This window comes from Excalfactoria chinensis, chromosome 3 (genome assembly GCF_039878825.1).
Source record: "Excalfactoria chinensis isolate bCotChi1 chromosome 3, bCotChi1.hap2, whole genome shotgun sequence".
Taxonomy (NCBI): Eukaryota; Metazoa; Chordata; class Aves; order Galliformes; family Phasianidae; genus Excalfactoria; species Excalfactoria chinensis.
The window spans coordinates 84,772,164-84,788,398 of record NC_092827.1 but is presented as its reverse complement, the minus strand read 5'-3'; the positions used below and the strand labels follow the sequence as shown (position 1 = coordinate 84,788,398).

Genomic DNA, 16,235 nt, shown 5'->3' with positions numbered 1-16,235 from the left:
AGCACAACAGCATCAAACTGCTTCAGCTTTAGCAATGAACGTCAGCAATGCCTTTTGATTTCCACCTGACCAGGTCCAGGACCTCCTGCACTAATTCTACCACAACACATCATTAGTGCTAATTTAGTTGGGCTTGTTTAATGGGGCTCCACTTGATCTCAGTCTAACATAATGCGCAAAGTTTCCAGCACAGGAAACCAAAGTGTTGGGAAAAGCCAACACATCAGGACATAAATCCACATCAATCCACCCCAGTTTGCTCCCAGAAATCCCTCCTAGCCCTGCTGACAGCAGCACAGCCCTGTCCACCCTGTCCCCATTGCGGTCACCTTGCTGACAGACAGTGAATAGCACCAGGTGCCATGAAGATCTCTGCTCCTGAGCAGTATCCCACCATGTCCTGGCCTGCACTGCTGTCTTGCTCCAAGGCTTCACTCCCAGTCTGGGGAAATGCCTGCATTAACGCAACTTGTAGTGAAGTTCTTGCCAGCACATCATATGATTCACCCTCTACAACAAGATCTGCTTGTAAAAAAACAAGGAAACACTACAGCAACCTTCCATAGATCTACAAAAGCCTTCTTTTCTGCACTGCTCACTTCCTCCACAACCTTCATGTGCGGGGTGAACCACCCCACACCATCACTCTGCTCAGGGGAACTGCATAACAGCAGTACAGGTAGCAAAGAAAGGCAGCTGCTAAAAAGGGATCTGCTCCTCTGACACGAGATCGCTTCCATCTCTTCAGCAATTGGCAGCAGCCCAGCCCTCATCGCAAGGGAACTGGAGTGGCTGAGCAGAGGTGAGAGTCAGGATTGACTCCCTGCCAATGTAAGCCTGTGTTTGAGTACTGAGTCACTGCTTCCTGCACCAGGAGAGGAGTGGATGCCATTCTAACACTGGCTGCTCGAGATCAGGATTAGCAATAGGACCCTAGTGAACTTCAGCTGCACTCTGGGAACAAAAGATATACAAACTGAGTGCACGGAGCTGGTTAGTAAGCCAAGGGCAAGCTATTCTCACCCCAGCAAGACAGTGCAGGTTTCTTCCTGCACCTGGAATTTGCTCTGTTAGCTGATGAGGAAACCAAGTTACTTTCCAAGGGAATAATGGAGAATATTAGCATGTACAAGCATAGAAAGGGCACTGTAACATTTTAATGTCTCCTACCCTCCCTTGACACCAGAACCAGTAGAAGAATAAGGAACACGTGTGTGATCTGGTCCTTATCCTACTTGATCCCAGAACTTTAGGACTCTCCCTTATAACAAAAATCATGCTAAACACTGAGGTTACCCGATATTCAGCAGGCACTCTCTCGCAAATCACTAACTGGGTCTAAACACTGCCTACATTTCACCTATTTTCTGCTGCGATATGGCCATTGAAGTACTTTATTATACAAAGTCCAGGATATTATTGTTTTGACTTCTGAAAGGTGTTGTCTAAGCAAAGATAGAAACACTGATTCAGAACAAGGTCAGATGAGGTAAGTCCATTGTCAAAGGCAGCAAGGAGGAAATCCAGCAAGCTCTAAGAAGCCTTCTTAGCATAGGAAACAGCCAGAGTATTCGTTACCTGTGCATTTTAACCATGCAAAATCCAGCTTCTGGAAGCGTATCCCACCTGTTAGTTTTTGATACATACAGCACCCCCAGCTATAGGAACAGAAAGAATTTTCTCTCAAGGATGGTTTTGCCTCACAGTCAGGATGCCTTCACATCTCCCACATACCTGGTGAGGTTTCGTTTCAAGAAAGACCAAGTGTCTGCCGAAGAATGAACTTGAAGGCAACAAGGATTTGCTGTGATTGTTCCTTTCCAGCTGTGGGAATGTTTAAATTGCAAGATTAAATAGGAATATAAGCCTACAGCTTTCCTAGAGGTACTGTAAGAGGAGTGCAGTGCTAACCAAACACAAGTGAAACTTAGCACTGACTTACCACACAAGGCTGGTGCATCTGATGCTCCGCACGAACTGCAGCCTCCTCCTAGGATTAAACTCTTATGAAAACCGTAGCTCAGAGCTGGGTGGAGAAGGAAGGTGAAAATTAAAACCACTTTCTTACAGTGACTCTAATTCCTTTGCAGCTGGTTCCTTCAGACTTCCTTGGCCACCAGTTCATGTCCTGGGAATTAACGCTAACCACCTGAGAATAAAATAATTAAATCTTTGCACTATTGCTGCTAATACCTTAATACACTGACAACATTTCACTGTAAGCCAGTAGTCTCATGTGTAATACTTAGGTAATGTGTATGCATTCAGCCTGTATATGAATTCACGCTTGTTTAAGTGCATAGTATATGATTCAGACATAAGACTTAGTTTCCTACATTAAATGACAGCTTTCAAAGAAGGAAAATGAATCTTGCACACCAGCTGCACCAGAAGCTTTGCTCCAATCAAGCTGCATGCTGTAAGCTTTATCATCATAGCTTTATAAGTGACATGTAATGGTAAGGAATGATTTCACCCATATAAATACTTATGTACACACGCATTCGGAGACTATTCATAGGGATTTCTTTTTTATTTTCAAACAAAGAATGGGACAATAACAAAAATTACAGCAAAAATCTTCACCATCTCCAAGAGAACAAAGACAAGCAGTATATAGCACGTCTTACAAGAAAATGCATTTCTCTTAAGCATATTTTTGCTTATTCCATTCTACTCTGTGCATCAACAATTTCTCTTCACAGATTTCAGGCAGCACGTTGTGTGTAGGGGGGATAAAACATGGATACGACAGCTTAGCTTGTGGGCTATGAACTGTTTGTAGACTGTAATGCCTCAGAAAGTGTTACACAGAAGTACAGCAAGACAAAAAAAACAACACCACTTTCCCATTCACAAAGGAAAACTATTGAGTTCACAGACCGGAAAATGAGAGTGATACATACTCATGGCTTAACCCAATTTCATTTAGTTATGCACATAGAAGTTAGCCCAATGCTTTTTCGAAGTAACAGTAATCACACACTCCTGTGACAGTTAGAAAAGCATACTTAAAACACAAATTAGTGCATGGGATTGGGATGGCTCTCATATGGTTTCTGATTCTGTTGTGCCAACTCTCACAGTTGGCACACACGATCCCATTCCTGGACTGATTACTCTAAGTGGTCATGATTCTTATCCTCTGCCAGAAGAGGGCTGAGCCACAGTCTCACGGCTCATGAAGTCAGAAACGCTATTATTTCCAATTCCAATCACAATTGATTGATATCATTTAAAAACAAACAAACAAAAAGCAAAAATCCAACGCCCCAACTGCCCCAAACCTGCTTCTGCCACAAGCTAAAACCTTTTTTTTTATTATTTTTATTAAAAAGATGAGAAGACCGCTGGTCTTTGTTCTTCATTTTGCTACTTAGCCTTTTATTTCTATACTTAGTCCTTGCCCGGAAATAGCTTTCAAATAAATACATATTTACAGGTTTCCAACTTTTAAGTTCTTTCTGATCAGCATTAAATCCAGGATGTAATTAAGTCTTCATTATTAGGAATATTTTCTTTTCAGGGACCCTGCAGGCTTTCTAACATGCCAAAAACCTTGTTTGGACAATTTCAGAGGGCAGCCAAGTAATTTGGCAGAAGATGAAAAACACGAGGAGCCAGTAGGGCTGGAATAGCTTTCAATAATCAACTGAAAACAACTAAACAAACTGGAATCTAGTGGGGAAAGGAATTTTCAAAATAAATTAAGAGCTCAACTTTAGAACGTGGAGAGTGTTTAGCAGACATGTAGAAAGTATTCTGGATGCTGCCAAAGGCTCTTTTGGACATTTGAAAACACATCTCCCAAAACAGAATGTCCCGCTACATTTTTGCTTCTAAAAGGGAAAGTGCACAGCAATCACAGTCTCTGAACACAGTAAAAATGTACTGAGTCTGTATTCTGTGGAAGTGTTATATATACACCATAGTATCACCACTTCTCTAAAGGCAAAAATCACTCATAGAAAGCAGAAGGAAAGAACTTTCACTTTGTTCACTCAGGCTGAAAATATGTACATCCTGAGATGGGGCAGCTGGTATCAGTTAGTCTTTTCATGTAAGAACCAAGATAAACTACCTCTCCTTCTACTCCTACCCTCTTGCCTGCCATTTGAACATCTCCTTTCAGCTGTCTCACAGAGGACTCCTCTCATAGAGCTCGCCTCTCCAGGAGCCACAAGGTGTACCTAAGGTATACATAAGGTGTGCCTGCTTTCTCTCTAGTGCTGGCTCTGGCAAAGGCATGGATTCATTTTGGAAAGACAAATGTTCAGATATGCCTGGCTTTTTCAGATACATACACTGCCATTCAGCCTACTCACGTCCGAAGCATTTATCACACAAAACACTAAATTAGGAACAAAGCTTAGAGGCTAAGTTAAGAAAGCTACATACATAGGTTCTTTTTCATATTTAAAATAATAATAATAATAATAATAATCTCTAAAACTATAGAGAAACAAGGCAAAAGAAAAGCATTTAAGCATACTTAACACCTTGAAAGGCTATCTTGGGAGTTGCACAGTTCCCCATACCAAGCTGTAACCCACAAAAAGCTTCCAGCAGGATTCAACCTGCAGGACGGCACTACAGCTGTAGGAACCCTGAGACTGCATCACTGATGGCACTGAAACTGCAGGCTCACCTGAAAGGCTGCTAAAGCCTCAGTGCTGCTAACTCTGGCTGGACTTTTCAGTAGTAGAAGAGCCTCAGTATTACTGAGGGGACGTCAGTTCTGTAGTTGGGTAGACAGTACACAGGGTGAAGAACAATATCAGTAGCACTGCAGTGAGAAATGATACAAATAATAATAATACAAAAGCAATGAAGAGTACTTTGTAGCTAGACAATTATCAAATCATTATTTAAACAGCAAGTATTTCATCAGACAAAGAGAAACAGCACTGTTTTCCTTTCAGTCCCCCTTACAGCTTTTAACTGTGGGGAACAAGACATTACTCACTGTTGAGTTACACAGCGAGCACAAACATTTTACAGGAGACAAATGATACAACATAGCACAGAGAAATAAATGGAGGGGGAAAAAAACCCAACACAACAGGTAGAACACATTTTGTGATGCTCCACAAATATTCAGGAGGTTTAACAAGCAAAAACGGAATTTCTTCAGCAGCACTGGACAAACTCAAGATGAGGAAAGGATCTTCTTTACTTTGTAAAGGCACCATCTCTTTGTAAACACGTGTTCCTCTCATTTGAACTGAGAAAGCACTCAAAATATTCAGGAGGCAACCTGTGCAATCATGTTCCATTGCCTGTAAATACTTCACCATAGATAGATATCAATGGTCTTTCTTCTTCTCCTTCTATTTAATAATAAATGTATTTTCTTCAGCATACCTAGTGGGAAACCCCTTAAATCTCCCCAGAAATGCTTGATGAATCTACAAAAAAAGCATTTTTCTCTCATCTGCCTTCCAGTATCTATCAAGAAGCTTCAAGGCAAAAGAAACTCAAAACACATAATTGCAGTCATCTTGTTTTCAGAATTGTGCTATAGAATTTCCCAGAAGGAAATACTGTCTTACATCAGAGACATTAACAAAACAGTATGAATACCCTCCAGTCATGCAGCTACCTACCCTGACTTGGTAAATGCACTAGAAAAGACCGAACAAGAAATCAACTAACTTTTGATTTCCTGGGGAGAAGATACGTCTGATCATCACTGTACTTTAGGATTCCAGATGCACATTCTGGCGTGCATCCTGAATGTACATTTCTTCCTATAATGGAGAGCATTTGGGGGTTGGACTCGATGATCCCCAGAGGTCCATTCCAACCCCTACATTGGATTCAGACAGTTCTTCATTAGCAAAATGGCAAAACTCGTAATCTGTTAAAATAAATATTCCATACAAAGTCCTATTGTTTATATCTCGGGTAAAATGAAGTCAGTATCTTCATAGCTCCCACCACACAACTGTCACCAAAATCACCAAACACATTCTACTACTCATACACATAAATCCAGTGATTACACTAATTTTGTTCAGCATTCAACCAAAATTGTGCGTTTCTAAGCCATCTTCTTTTGGGTTTATAAATCTGACTGAATTTTTAATGCAGTACAAGTTTCACGTTCTGCTGGATTGTCAACTGGCACCTGTGGGAAGAAGAAAGCAGTAATCAGGAATTAAGCTGTAATGCAGCCAAAGCCACTTTCAACCTCAGTACTCTTGGATAACTATGAAGTTAGATTATAATAGTATGTTAGAGCACAATAGTACATGTAGTTTATTAGCTGGAAGAGACATTTACAGAAAGCTCTATTTTCCCTTCTCTTTTTGATTAAAAGTGAAGAAAAGAACCAACAAAAACATCCACAGTATCGACTTTCCTTAGTATAACTCTAAAACATACATTTACTGCACATAGATGTTTACCACATGGAGATTAACTTCCATTTTTTCCCCTCCATCAGGTTTAAACATGGGAGAATCTTAATCAAGGTTTAGAATCAGTGTATTTTATCTTTATTTTTATTACTTTACTATTTTATCTAACAGGCAGCTGTTCCACATTTATTAACATAGGCAGCTCTCATCTCTGATAGTGTTGAAGTGAGAACTCTATGCTTTGGTTTTACTGGGGTTAATATTAATTACCTAGATTGTCACAAAATTTCATTAACAAGGTAATGAGGGAAAGTGGAGCAGTCAGGGACTTCTATGGATGTTATCACATCCATCTCCATGATAACCCTAACCCAAGCTGATAAACGTGTAGACTGTCATGCTGCTCAAACACAGCCACAGAGATATCAGGTAAAAAAGAAAGTCTGTGTAGCACTGACTTGCAAGTTTCTGAACCTTAAGTGCTTAAGCTGCTAGATGACCTGAAGCTGCTGTGTATGCAAGACACCTTTATAATACAAAAAGGCATATGAAGGACTTAAAATATCTGACTTCAGAAACCTGTTTTCCTTATCTGAATCCAAAGGGTCAAGAAATAGCAGCACTGAAAAAAGTTTCAGGCGTTGGTCTTAGTTCTATTCGTGACTGTGTGAAGTTGTAAAAGCTGCTGAACCATGGTCTTGGAAGCTCGTAAACAGCAGGAAGCACAGTGCTCACTCTCCCATAACTCAATAGGGTGCCCAGCAGAAGAACGACCTGGCTCTTAATGAAAACCCAGAATAAGAACTGCAGCATGACTTCAGTTCATCAGACACTGACTTCACTTAAGGGGATGGCAGGTGTTTAAAATAAAACATCTATAACGTGACCTCCTAAAGCAATATGCAGAAACGGCTTCACAACTTACAAAACTACTTACAAACATGGAAAAATAAATCAATCCTAGACTCAAGAAATAAAATAAGAGATGAATAGTAGCCGTATAAAATCTGAGAGCAGAGATTTCTCATGGAAGCTAAGGAGGGGAACATATCTGATGGCAGCATCCCACATGGCTCCATCCTTACAAAGCAGCACAGAAACAGTCACATAGCAAGTTTTTGTTGATCACTCTTTTCTGTGAATATTATTTTCAGTAGAATCCAGTCATTCAAGTACAGTAATATAACCAGTGTAGAAGAGTCACCACTTACAGCTTTAACGTCCATATTCATAATCCCTGAATTCACATTGTGTCTTCGCAGATCTGATTTTATTAAGGCTGGGGAAAATAAATAAATAAATAAATAAATAAACAAACAGAACAGAAAAAGCTGATTTCCAGCTTTGTAATGCCATGCATTCCAAGGGCATGTGCAAGCACCAAGAAGCTGCTTTCAGCACTGGCTCAAAATACATGCATTGACTCTTGTAATTCAAAGTGGTGGCAATTGGAACTTGCTCCTCATGGGTCACATGCAAAAAAAATGGCAATAAAAGCTTTTAAACCATGAGTACCTAAAGCAAGGCTTGGTGGTTTTGGCACTTCCAGCATACTTCCAAATACTGGCACATCTAAATCACATCACATAAAAATCAACACTTCTTACATTTGAAAAACTGCAAACAGTCTGCATTTACCGATTTGCTTATGTTCACTAACCTACTTTGAAGGCAGACATCTGCCACAAATTCAGGACAAGGCTCAAGAAATGGGTGACGAATGGTTGTCCACCTACTAGCAACATCATCCTTACTTAAAACAAAGCATGCAGACACAGCAAGTACGCAAAACTCGAACAAAACATACCAGGCACTTAATAGTTATTTTGGTCCTCAGCCCAGACAGGAAGTTATATACTGATACACACATATTCCAAGTGTTTCAAACATCTCAACTCCACATTTTTCCCACTTAAAATAAGCTATTACTTACATTTCTGTTTAATTACCTGTTAAGATAATGCCCACAAACAGCCAAGCGCAAAGAAAGAGGTTTCCCGCACGAGGACTGTAGTCTGTTGTAAGCTTTCCTTGCACAAGCGTAAAGACAATTCCAAATATCTACAAACAAGTCACATCATCAGTACCACGTCAAAAAGCCTCAGATTCAGACCGCACTGTACTGAACCAAACCATAGTTTAAGAATATAGATTTTAAAAAGACTACAGCAACACAATGGAGACCAGCAGCCAAATCTAAGGAAAGCTTAGACTGCAGCAGGGCGGCCTTCCTGAACTTTATATCTCTTGAATAAATAAAGCGACATAACCTGTGCTGATGCATTGAGGAGACCTGAAGAAGTGCCTTCAGACTCTGGGTATGTAATTTCCACTGCAAATTCAAACCCGAGTGGGAGATAGCCAGTCATGAAGAACCTGTTGAAGAAGAAAACAAGAGGATGATGAGTATGGTTTTCATCTGTTACTGTTGCTATGAAAATCAAGCATCAAAACCCGGTTTTGAATTATCTGCTATTCTGAACTGTTTGTTTTCAAGATCTAATATGATTCAATGCTTGCTTTGCCTGCCAAATAAACTACATCTATAAGCTACAGACATGGTTGAGAGCACGGTGACAGAACACACAGTAGAAGCATTGATTTTAAACAATCAAATAGTGTTCCTGAGCAGAACTGCAATCAGTCTTTAAGCCTCCTTTCATCACTCACCCAAGCACTCCTCCAGTCACAAACACCACTATAAGGTACCCAAGGTCCAGTGTGAAGGTAAATACCACCATCCCAATGAAAGAGAGAATGTAAACAATCAAAGTAGTTTGCCTGAAAGCCAACAACAATAAAAACATATTAACATCTTTAACATAAGGTCATAGCACATCGATGAAGTACAGAAGAGTAATATAAACATTACTCTCTTGCTAATGACTGACAGTAATAAATAATGACTTCTTCAATAATGAAATTAGCTTCCTGTAACTCTGACTTAACCACATTTAACCGCATTTGAGTGAGAAGACATTCAGACCCCAACTCCTTATTGCCTCAGTTACACGGCTGCTTCCTTCAAGGCCAAGATTACTACTCACACTCTCAAAGAATAAATAATTGCATAGGAAACCACTACCTCGAGACTATTTTAGCTCTCCACTGTGCTGCACCTCTTGGCCATTCTGCAGCACAGTCCAACATCTAAAGATCAAAACAGCAGCAGCCAAATCAGTATTAGTGATTAAAAAAAAAAACAAACACCCCTCAGTCTAAGGAGCAAATCAGAAAAATAAATAAAACACTTTGAATTGGGAACGAGGGACATAATTCAAAACATTAAAGCATGCACCACTCATTTATAAGCCAAAAGGCACAGAGAAACAATCTACAGCAATAGCATCCTATAGGTTTCTAGAGTGCTCACATATGAGAATCACCAAGGGAGAACTCCTCTGCTGCCAGCAGCACTCTGGAGCACTGCCCACTCCCAGGGGCACCACACCACAGGTGATGGACCCAAGAGCTTTTACACCAAAACAGAGACCTGCTGCACGGCCATCCCCCAAATGAAAGCCAATGTTGTGCTTCTTAACAGGTCCAGGAGTAGCACAAGAACTGGGAATCCCTCAACTGGATGCTTCACAAAACAAGGGAAAGTAAGTTTTGAGCCTTCATGCTTTCCCTGGAGAAGGAACCTACTGGGTTCCTTCTGGCCACCACACGTGGAACACACACTTTTCTTGATAGCACGACATTCCCTGCAGAGACAGGAGCAGATGGAAAATCCCTTCACATCTTCGCATTCTCCACATCACATCCTGTCTCATTTCATTTGGTCAAGAACCAGTAACAGAGTGTCAGCCTTCTGCTGCAGGCTCTGAAATTCATCTTCATCAAGGCTGCTAGAAGATCAGGGATGTGCTGCGTTTTATCATCAGCTCACCTCCACACTTGCATCATTTTTCTATGAAAATTGCACCAGACTCCTACCCTTAGCCCCATACATGCCTACCCACACTTACTTGTACGTTTTAGTGTAATCCAGCCACAAACCACAAATAATCGAACCCACCATTCCTGCCACCACCAGTGTCAAGCCAATTCTCCCAGCGTTCACTTCTTCTCCCTTTCAACAAATATTTATATGGTGCTCATTAATAACTTGTTTCCACTCAGAGTCAAGTTCAGACCTCTTGGCAGTCATAAGGCAAACAAACATTCCTATGACTCCCACAGATGTATGATGCAAGAAACTGTATGGGGGGTACAAACAAAACCAAATCTAAGTAATAAACACCATCACGTTTGCAAATATAAGGTTCAAAAACAAAAAACAATACTTACCACATAATGAGTTACTATCATCTGGTTTAATAATGTGGAAACAGAATAAAATGTTCCAGTCATAATTCCTGCAACAGCAAAAGAAGAGCTTCAGTCACATCTAGATACACAGATCTGCTACCACAGAGTCAATCTTTTGGCATCCAAGACTCAGACCAAGGGAATAACCTTTTATCTACCATGCAGTATCTCTTCTCCAGACCAATAAATGGGTTTTCCAGTATATGCTGCTGAATATGTAGTAGTTTGACATTCCCTCCCTCAACCAAAATAACACAACAATTTAAACCTCACGGTGCTTTCAGCACACACTGAGCACACTGCTCAGCCAGACAGCAGCCAGACAGAACCACTTACCGTAGCTGATCAGCAGAAGTACAAATGGGACGTTTTTGACCAAATTAATAATTGACTGCTTGTAGGAGTAATCCTCAGGAGGCATAGCTTGCAGGAGTGCTTGAGAGTGACTGGGAGGGTATTTGGGCTTCTCTTCAAACACTAGGGGAAAAAAAAAACAATTTTAATCTGTCTTTACCGGAGTCGTGCCCATTTCTTTCTCGAAACATGGAGTCTTCCAGTCCAATACATTTAATAAGAGTTATTTGTCTTTCTTAATACTTCCATAAATACATATTCTAGATTTTCCTCAAGGAAGAAACAATCGCAGCCAGAACAGATGTGTTAATTAACTTGTTCACATCTCACCAGCATATGGTTAGCGACTGACTTCATCTGCAGCATCTCTAGGCCTTCACATCTAAATTGTAAGAATAACAAAATGTATTTCCATCACATCACAACGTTCTCATGCGTTCTAGCAAAAAAAACCTGCGTGTCCTGAGAGAGGTTGCTCCACGTGAAGCATGACACACAGTAATGTTTGTCTCCTAACCCTGACACCACAGACAGTGAGCACAAGTAACCTGAGAAGAGGTAAACTTGACTCCTGTGGGCTAAGTCAGATGCCTGAAGTACAATTGCACAAGCGCTCCCTACGGCCACGGTACTTTCACACAGGAAGAACAGAACACTTACCAACTCCTGTTAAGAAGAACAAAAGTGTGGATACTATTGCTGTTCCATAGAACATTATGCTTATATTATGTGCCATTAGATCAACATCATCGGGGGTATTTGGAACCAGGACAGGTGGCAACAAAAAGCCAATGGCAGTGCCAAGCTGTAAAAGCAAGAAAAGAAACAGAAAAAAAAATCATTTTCCTGACATTTTGGGTATATGCATAAAGCATTTGAAAAGGTCGAGGAACAACAGCCTTAAACTACTCTGCAACTTGTTTCTGCCACTCATACAAAACTAGGCTGCATTCTTAAGTGCTAGAACAAATTCTCTGACTTAAAACAAACAAGCAAACAACCCTGCATCTATTTCAGGTTAAAATAAATATAATGTCAATGACTGTCAGACTGGCAAATTCACAGCTCAGAGAGCACTCACACCAGAGGTGTGCCAGCCAGCCGGCTCTCAAAGCAGCCTTTGTATATTTGCTTTGCCCTTCTCTGCTTTCCCCACCCCACAGGCCATCAGATTTAAGCATTATTCAGTGTTCACCTGAACTCATTTTTATCCTCGCCTTTCAGTATACGAAGCTCATAAACACAGAGTACGCTGTGATGCATTTTCTTAGTGTATACGGTTTTTATTTGCCACCAGAGCAGCCCTATTTAGTACCCACAGTCGTCCTATGCTGCCATTTTTTCATCTTCTTCGTACAGGGAGCTGCAGTACAGAGATCAGGGTCAGAAGGATCAAGAAAGAACCTGCTATACCCAATCTGAGAAACTACTTCTGAAATCTGGTGCTCAAAACAACTCTTGACAGGTGAACAGCCACACTGTCAGGAATATGTGTTTCAGCTGCAAGTAAGCAGCACCTCGACAGATAATGCGTGAGATCTGAGACAATCCCTGCACTGCTGTTCCTCTCCTTCACCAGCACCAGAGCAATGCACAGCCCCACGCTCAGTTTCAGTACTGGTTGAGGAAGCCTTGGTCCCAGTACCGCCAAACAGAGGTCCAAACAGCTTCTTGCCACTGGGAGGACAGGTGAGCATCTGAAGTGCAGAGATGTAGCTCACAAAGAAACCTTAAAGCTGATTCTGGAGAGCAGATGCAAAACTGTTGTAGGCCTGCTCAAATATTATTAGTAGTAATAATTTTCAGTTCAAAATGGATTGTTGACTTGTCCAGAGAAAGGCACAGAATGGATTGTTGCAGGAAAGCAATAGAACAGTTGTTAACAGTTGTTAATACAGAAGTAGATTACAGCAAGAACCTTAACCTAAATATTACCACTAATAATCCAAAGTGCACGGTCATAAATCATCAGGCCCACGAGACAGAAAACACAGCTTCTATTATCTGAACAAAACCACACCTCAGACATCAGCCTGTGCCAGTGATCTTGGTGGGAGTCTACCATTTTGCTGCAACAGACAAGCAGAGACAGGGGCTGAGAACAAGGAGACTGGGGAAGGACGGGGAGCAGCACCTCATCTCCACCCGCGCTTCCAGAGGTGCCCGGTCCAGCTCCAATAAACCAGCAGGGGACACGAGGAGATGTGACTCAGTTATACTGCCACCCCATGCCACCGCCTCACACCACCTCCTACCAGGGAACGTTTCCTCTCTGAGATAGCGCTGAGGCAGCGGCACAGGCTGCCCAGGGAGGCGGTGGAGGCGCCGTCCCTGGAGATGCGGCACTGAAGGATGCGGTCAGTGGGCAAAGCAGAATGACCTTCGAGGTCTTTCCACCCTTAATTCTTCCACGTCTCACGGCACTTCACGCCGCCACCACTTCGCATCGCCCGCTGCCACAGCCATCTCTTCGTGCCCACCGCCAGCACCGCCACCACCTCAGCCCACCTACCCGGCACGCGAGCTCGAAGCCGGCGCCGGCCCCTCACCTGATTGCCCAGCACGGCCACGGAGCAGGCGGTGGAGACCTCGGCGGGGCCGAACCAGACGGAGGCGATGCGGGAGGGCAGCCCCAGGATGAAGACCTGAGCGACGGAGCACACGGCCTGCGCCGCCATGGTGAGCGCGTAGCGGCCCGGCGCCACGCTGGCGCACTTGAGCCACGCACCCAGCGCGTTGAGCCCCGAGCCCAGCAGCGCCGTGAGGCGCAGGCCGCGGGCGTCCAGCAGCCAGGTGGCGGGCAGGATGAGCGGCACGTAGGCCACCATGTACACCATGGAGAGCCAGTCTATCTCCGTGAAGGACACGCCGTAGAAGTGGACGAAGACGTTGCTGAGGATGCTGTACTGGATCCACTGGAAAGCGTTCACCAGCGAGTAGCAGCTGAAGACGGCCAGCACCGCCAGCCGCCGCCGCGACAGCCGCGTCTCCACCTGGACGCCGCCCGCCCCGACCGCCGCGCATCCTCCGGGGCCGCCGTTCTCCGCTTCCTTGCCGGGGAGGAAGCCGTTGTGCTGCGAAGCTCCCAGCATCTCCCCTCTCTCTCCCTCCGCCTCCCCCTCCTCTTCCTCGCTGCCGTCCTCCACCATCTCGGCCGTCTCCCCGCCCAGCTTCCCGGCAGCAACGGCCTCAGCCCGGATCTGCCGGCTGCCGACGTGCCGCGAGGTCACCTCTCCGCCGCGGGGCGGAAAGCGGCCCCAGGCGCCCGGCGTGGGCAACGGGACCGGGCGGGGCGGGGCGGGGCGGGAGGCGGCGCTGCGCGGAACCGGGAGCGGCCGCCTCCATCTGTGGAGAGCGGCGCTGGGGATGCGGCGCTGAGGCGCTCCTAGCGCCGTTTGCTGCTGCAGCGCCAGGTGTGGAGTGTTTCCAGAGCGGGAAGGCGCTGTACCTGTATCACCGCCCGCCGGCTTTACGGACAGAACAGTCCCGGTTTATTCCAGGTGTTGAGTCGCATTCTGAGTGGTGCCGCTTGCCAGCAGGCTGGTCTGGTGTTCTATATATACAGTCTTTTAGCCTGAACCTTAGAAGTTTCCCAGAGCAGCCGATGGGGAAGCATATGGAGGCCGAAATGATGTAAATAATCCCCACAACGTCCCCGAGGGAGCAGCAGCATAATCTCATTCCCATAAACTCTTTCTCAGTTTACATACTCTGTGCAGCAGGGCCGGGCGGCTGCAGGTCTGTGTGTGGCAGCCCTCCTGTCGGGTACACTGCAGGCTGCATCCACTGCTGCCCTGCCGCAAACAGCTCCCAGGAAACAGCCAGTGCTCCTCTCAGGCCGTAGTTTGTCTCTTTGCAGCTGCAGTGTGAAGAGACGAGCTGATGGGTTAAGACACGCAGGGCCAAGATGGAGGCTTGACTTGAGGCAAAGGGTGTGCAGGACTGGCGCAGTGCTAAAGAAGGTGCCTCTACCCTGGTCTTTTGCTGCATCACGTGCCACAGGCAAACATTCCTTGTTTCCACCCAACCTCTGCAGGTTGATGTGACGTACCCCCCAGCAATCAGGCTGTATGGCTCACATGTAGCACACGTAGGCCGTCACTTGTCACCCCTGACAGTGATATTCCCTAAAACCTTGCCCGGTATGTGTTTGTGTAGGAGTGGTATCTGGCAGCACTACCGTGATTTATAGTTCTGCTCTGGATAACGTGCCATTATAAAAATGGATTGTTCTCCAAAGGGCATTAGGAAAGTACCAAAATATTTAAGTCTGTTACTGGCTTCTGTGGGAAATCATTTGGCATGTGCTCAGCAAATAACACGCTGCACATTGTTGGTGCATATGTTTGAGCCTAATCAGATTTGCGTATGAGTGGTAGATGGGCTTAGCCAGCAGCCTTAAGTTTCCTCTCTAATTATGATTTGGTGTTTTAGTTAAGATCAGGTGATCTATTTAAGCCACAGTTCCCGATCTAATTTAGAGCATGAATGGTACTATGAATACATTCTTCAAAATGCTAACTTGGCCTCGTTTGCTTTCCCTGAGCGTTTAGCTAAGCAACAGTAGTGATGTCTGCAGGCACTGTGGATTTCTAGGGACTACAGGAAGCAAATCCTGAATTCACAGATCACAGACAAGCAAACTACTTTTTTTGCAGTGAAGTTGTCTATATCAGATTCAGGCCCTCTTTGCCTCCTTCATTCATTCCAAGAAAAGGCCTGATCTAGCTGTACTTCTCTTGTATCAGATCGGCTGCTGGGTAAATTCATTTATTCTGGCTGACTTCAGAGTTGAAGTGCTACTTGCTGCAGAAGCGTAGCTTTGTTAAAAATAGGACTTCGTTTTGGTTCCTCTTCTTCTTAGACTTCATAGCAACAAAAGAGTCTGCTTTCACTTTAGGTGTGTCAGTGCCACATGTCAGTAAATGTGCTGAAAAGGTATCAAGAGACCACATCTTGTACTTCCAATAGTGTCTGTGGTCACTGGAGCCCAGCCGTCTACACCACTCAACTACTGGAGCAATCCTTAGCACAGGGTTGGCCTGGGGTAGTCACCGTTCAGTATTTAGTATGAGCTGGGAGCTCTCCTACCCCTCCAGCTCATTCGGATATAGGAGAATTTCATACTGTAGTAGGCCTGGCAGCTGAGGAAAGGACCACAGTTCTTTGGGTACTTAGGTAGAGTTCTTGTTCTTCCCAAAGAAC

At 44.0% G+C, this 16,235-nt stretch overlaps 1 protein-coding gene across 1 annotated transcript; it reads right to left on the bottom strand.

Annotated features, from left to right (window-relative positions):
• Nucleotides 1–2,507: 2,507 nt before the first annotated feature.
• On the bottom strand, nucleotides 2,508–14,326 carry FLVCR1 (FLVCR choline and heme transporter 1). The gene is made up of 10 exons (XM_072330968.1): nucleotides 13,580–14,326; nucleotides 11,691–11,835; nucleotides 11,013–11,153; nucleotides 10,656–10,723; nucleotides 10,334–10,437; nucleotides 9,033–9,143; nucleotides 8,633–8,738; nucleotides 8,312–8,423; nucleotides 7,574–7,641; nucleotides 2,508–6,130 (listed from the first exon to the last, which is right to left on the bottom strand). The coding sequence occupies exons 1-10, from the start codon at nucleotides 14,177–14,179 to the stop codon at nucleotides 6,065–6,067; spliced, it is 1,521 nt and encodes a 506-aa protein (XP_072187069.1). The 5' UTR covers nucleotides 14,180–14,326; the 3' UTR covers nucleotides 2,508–6,064.
• Between the last annotated feature and the right edge of the window lie 1,909 nt (nucleotides 14,327–16,235).

Coding starts and splice junctions, on each gene's coding strand:
- FLVCR1 (XM_072330968.1), bottom strand. CDS start 14,179: ATGGTGGAGGACGGCAGCGAGGAAGAGGAGGGGGAGGCGGAGGGAGAG. Junction 11,836..13,579: donor TGGCCGTGCTGGGCAATCAG/GTGAGGGGCCGG, acceptor TTGCTTTTACAG/CTTGGCACTGCCATTGGCTT. Junction 6,131..7,573: donor TGAATATGGACGTTAAAGCT/GTAAGTGGTGAC, acceptor TTCTTCCCACAG/GTGCCAGTTGACAATCCAGC.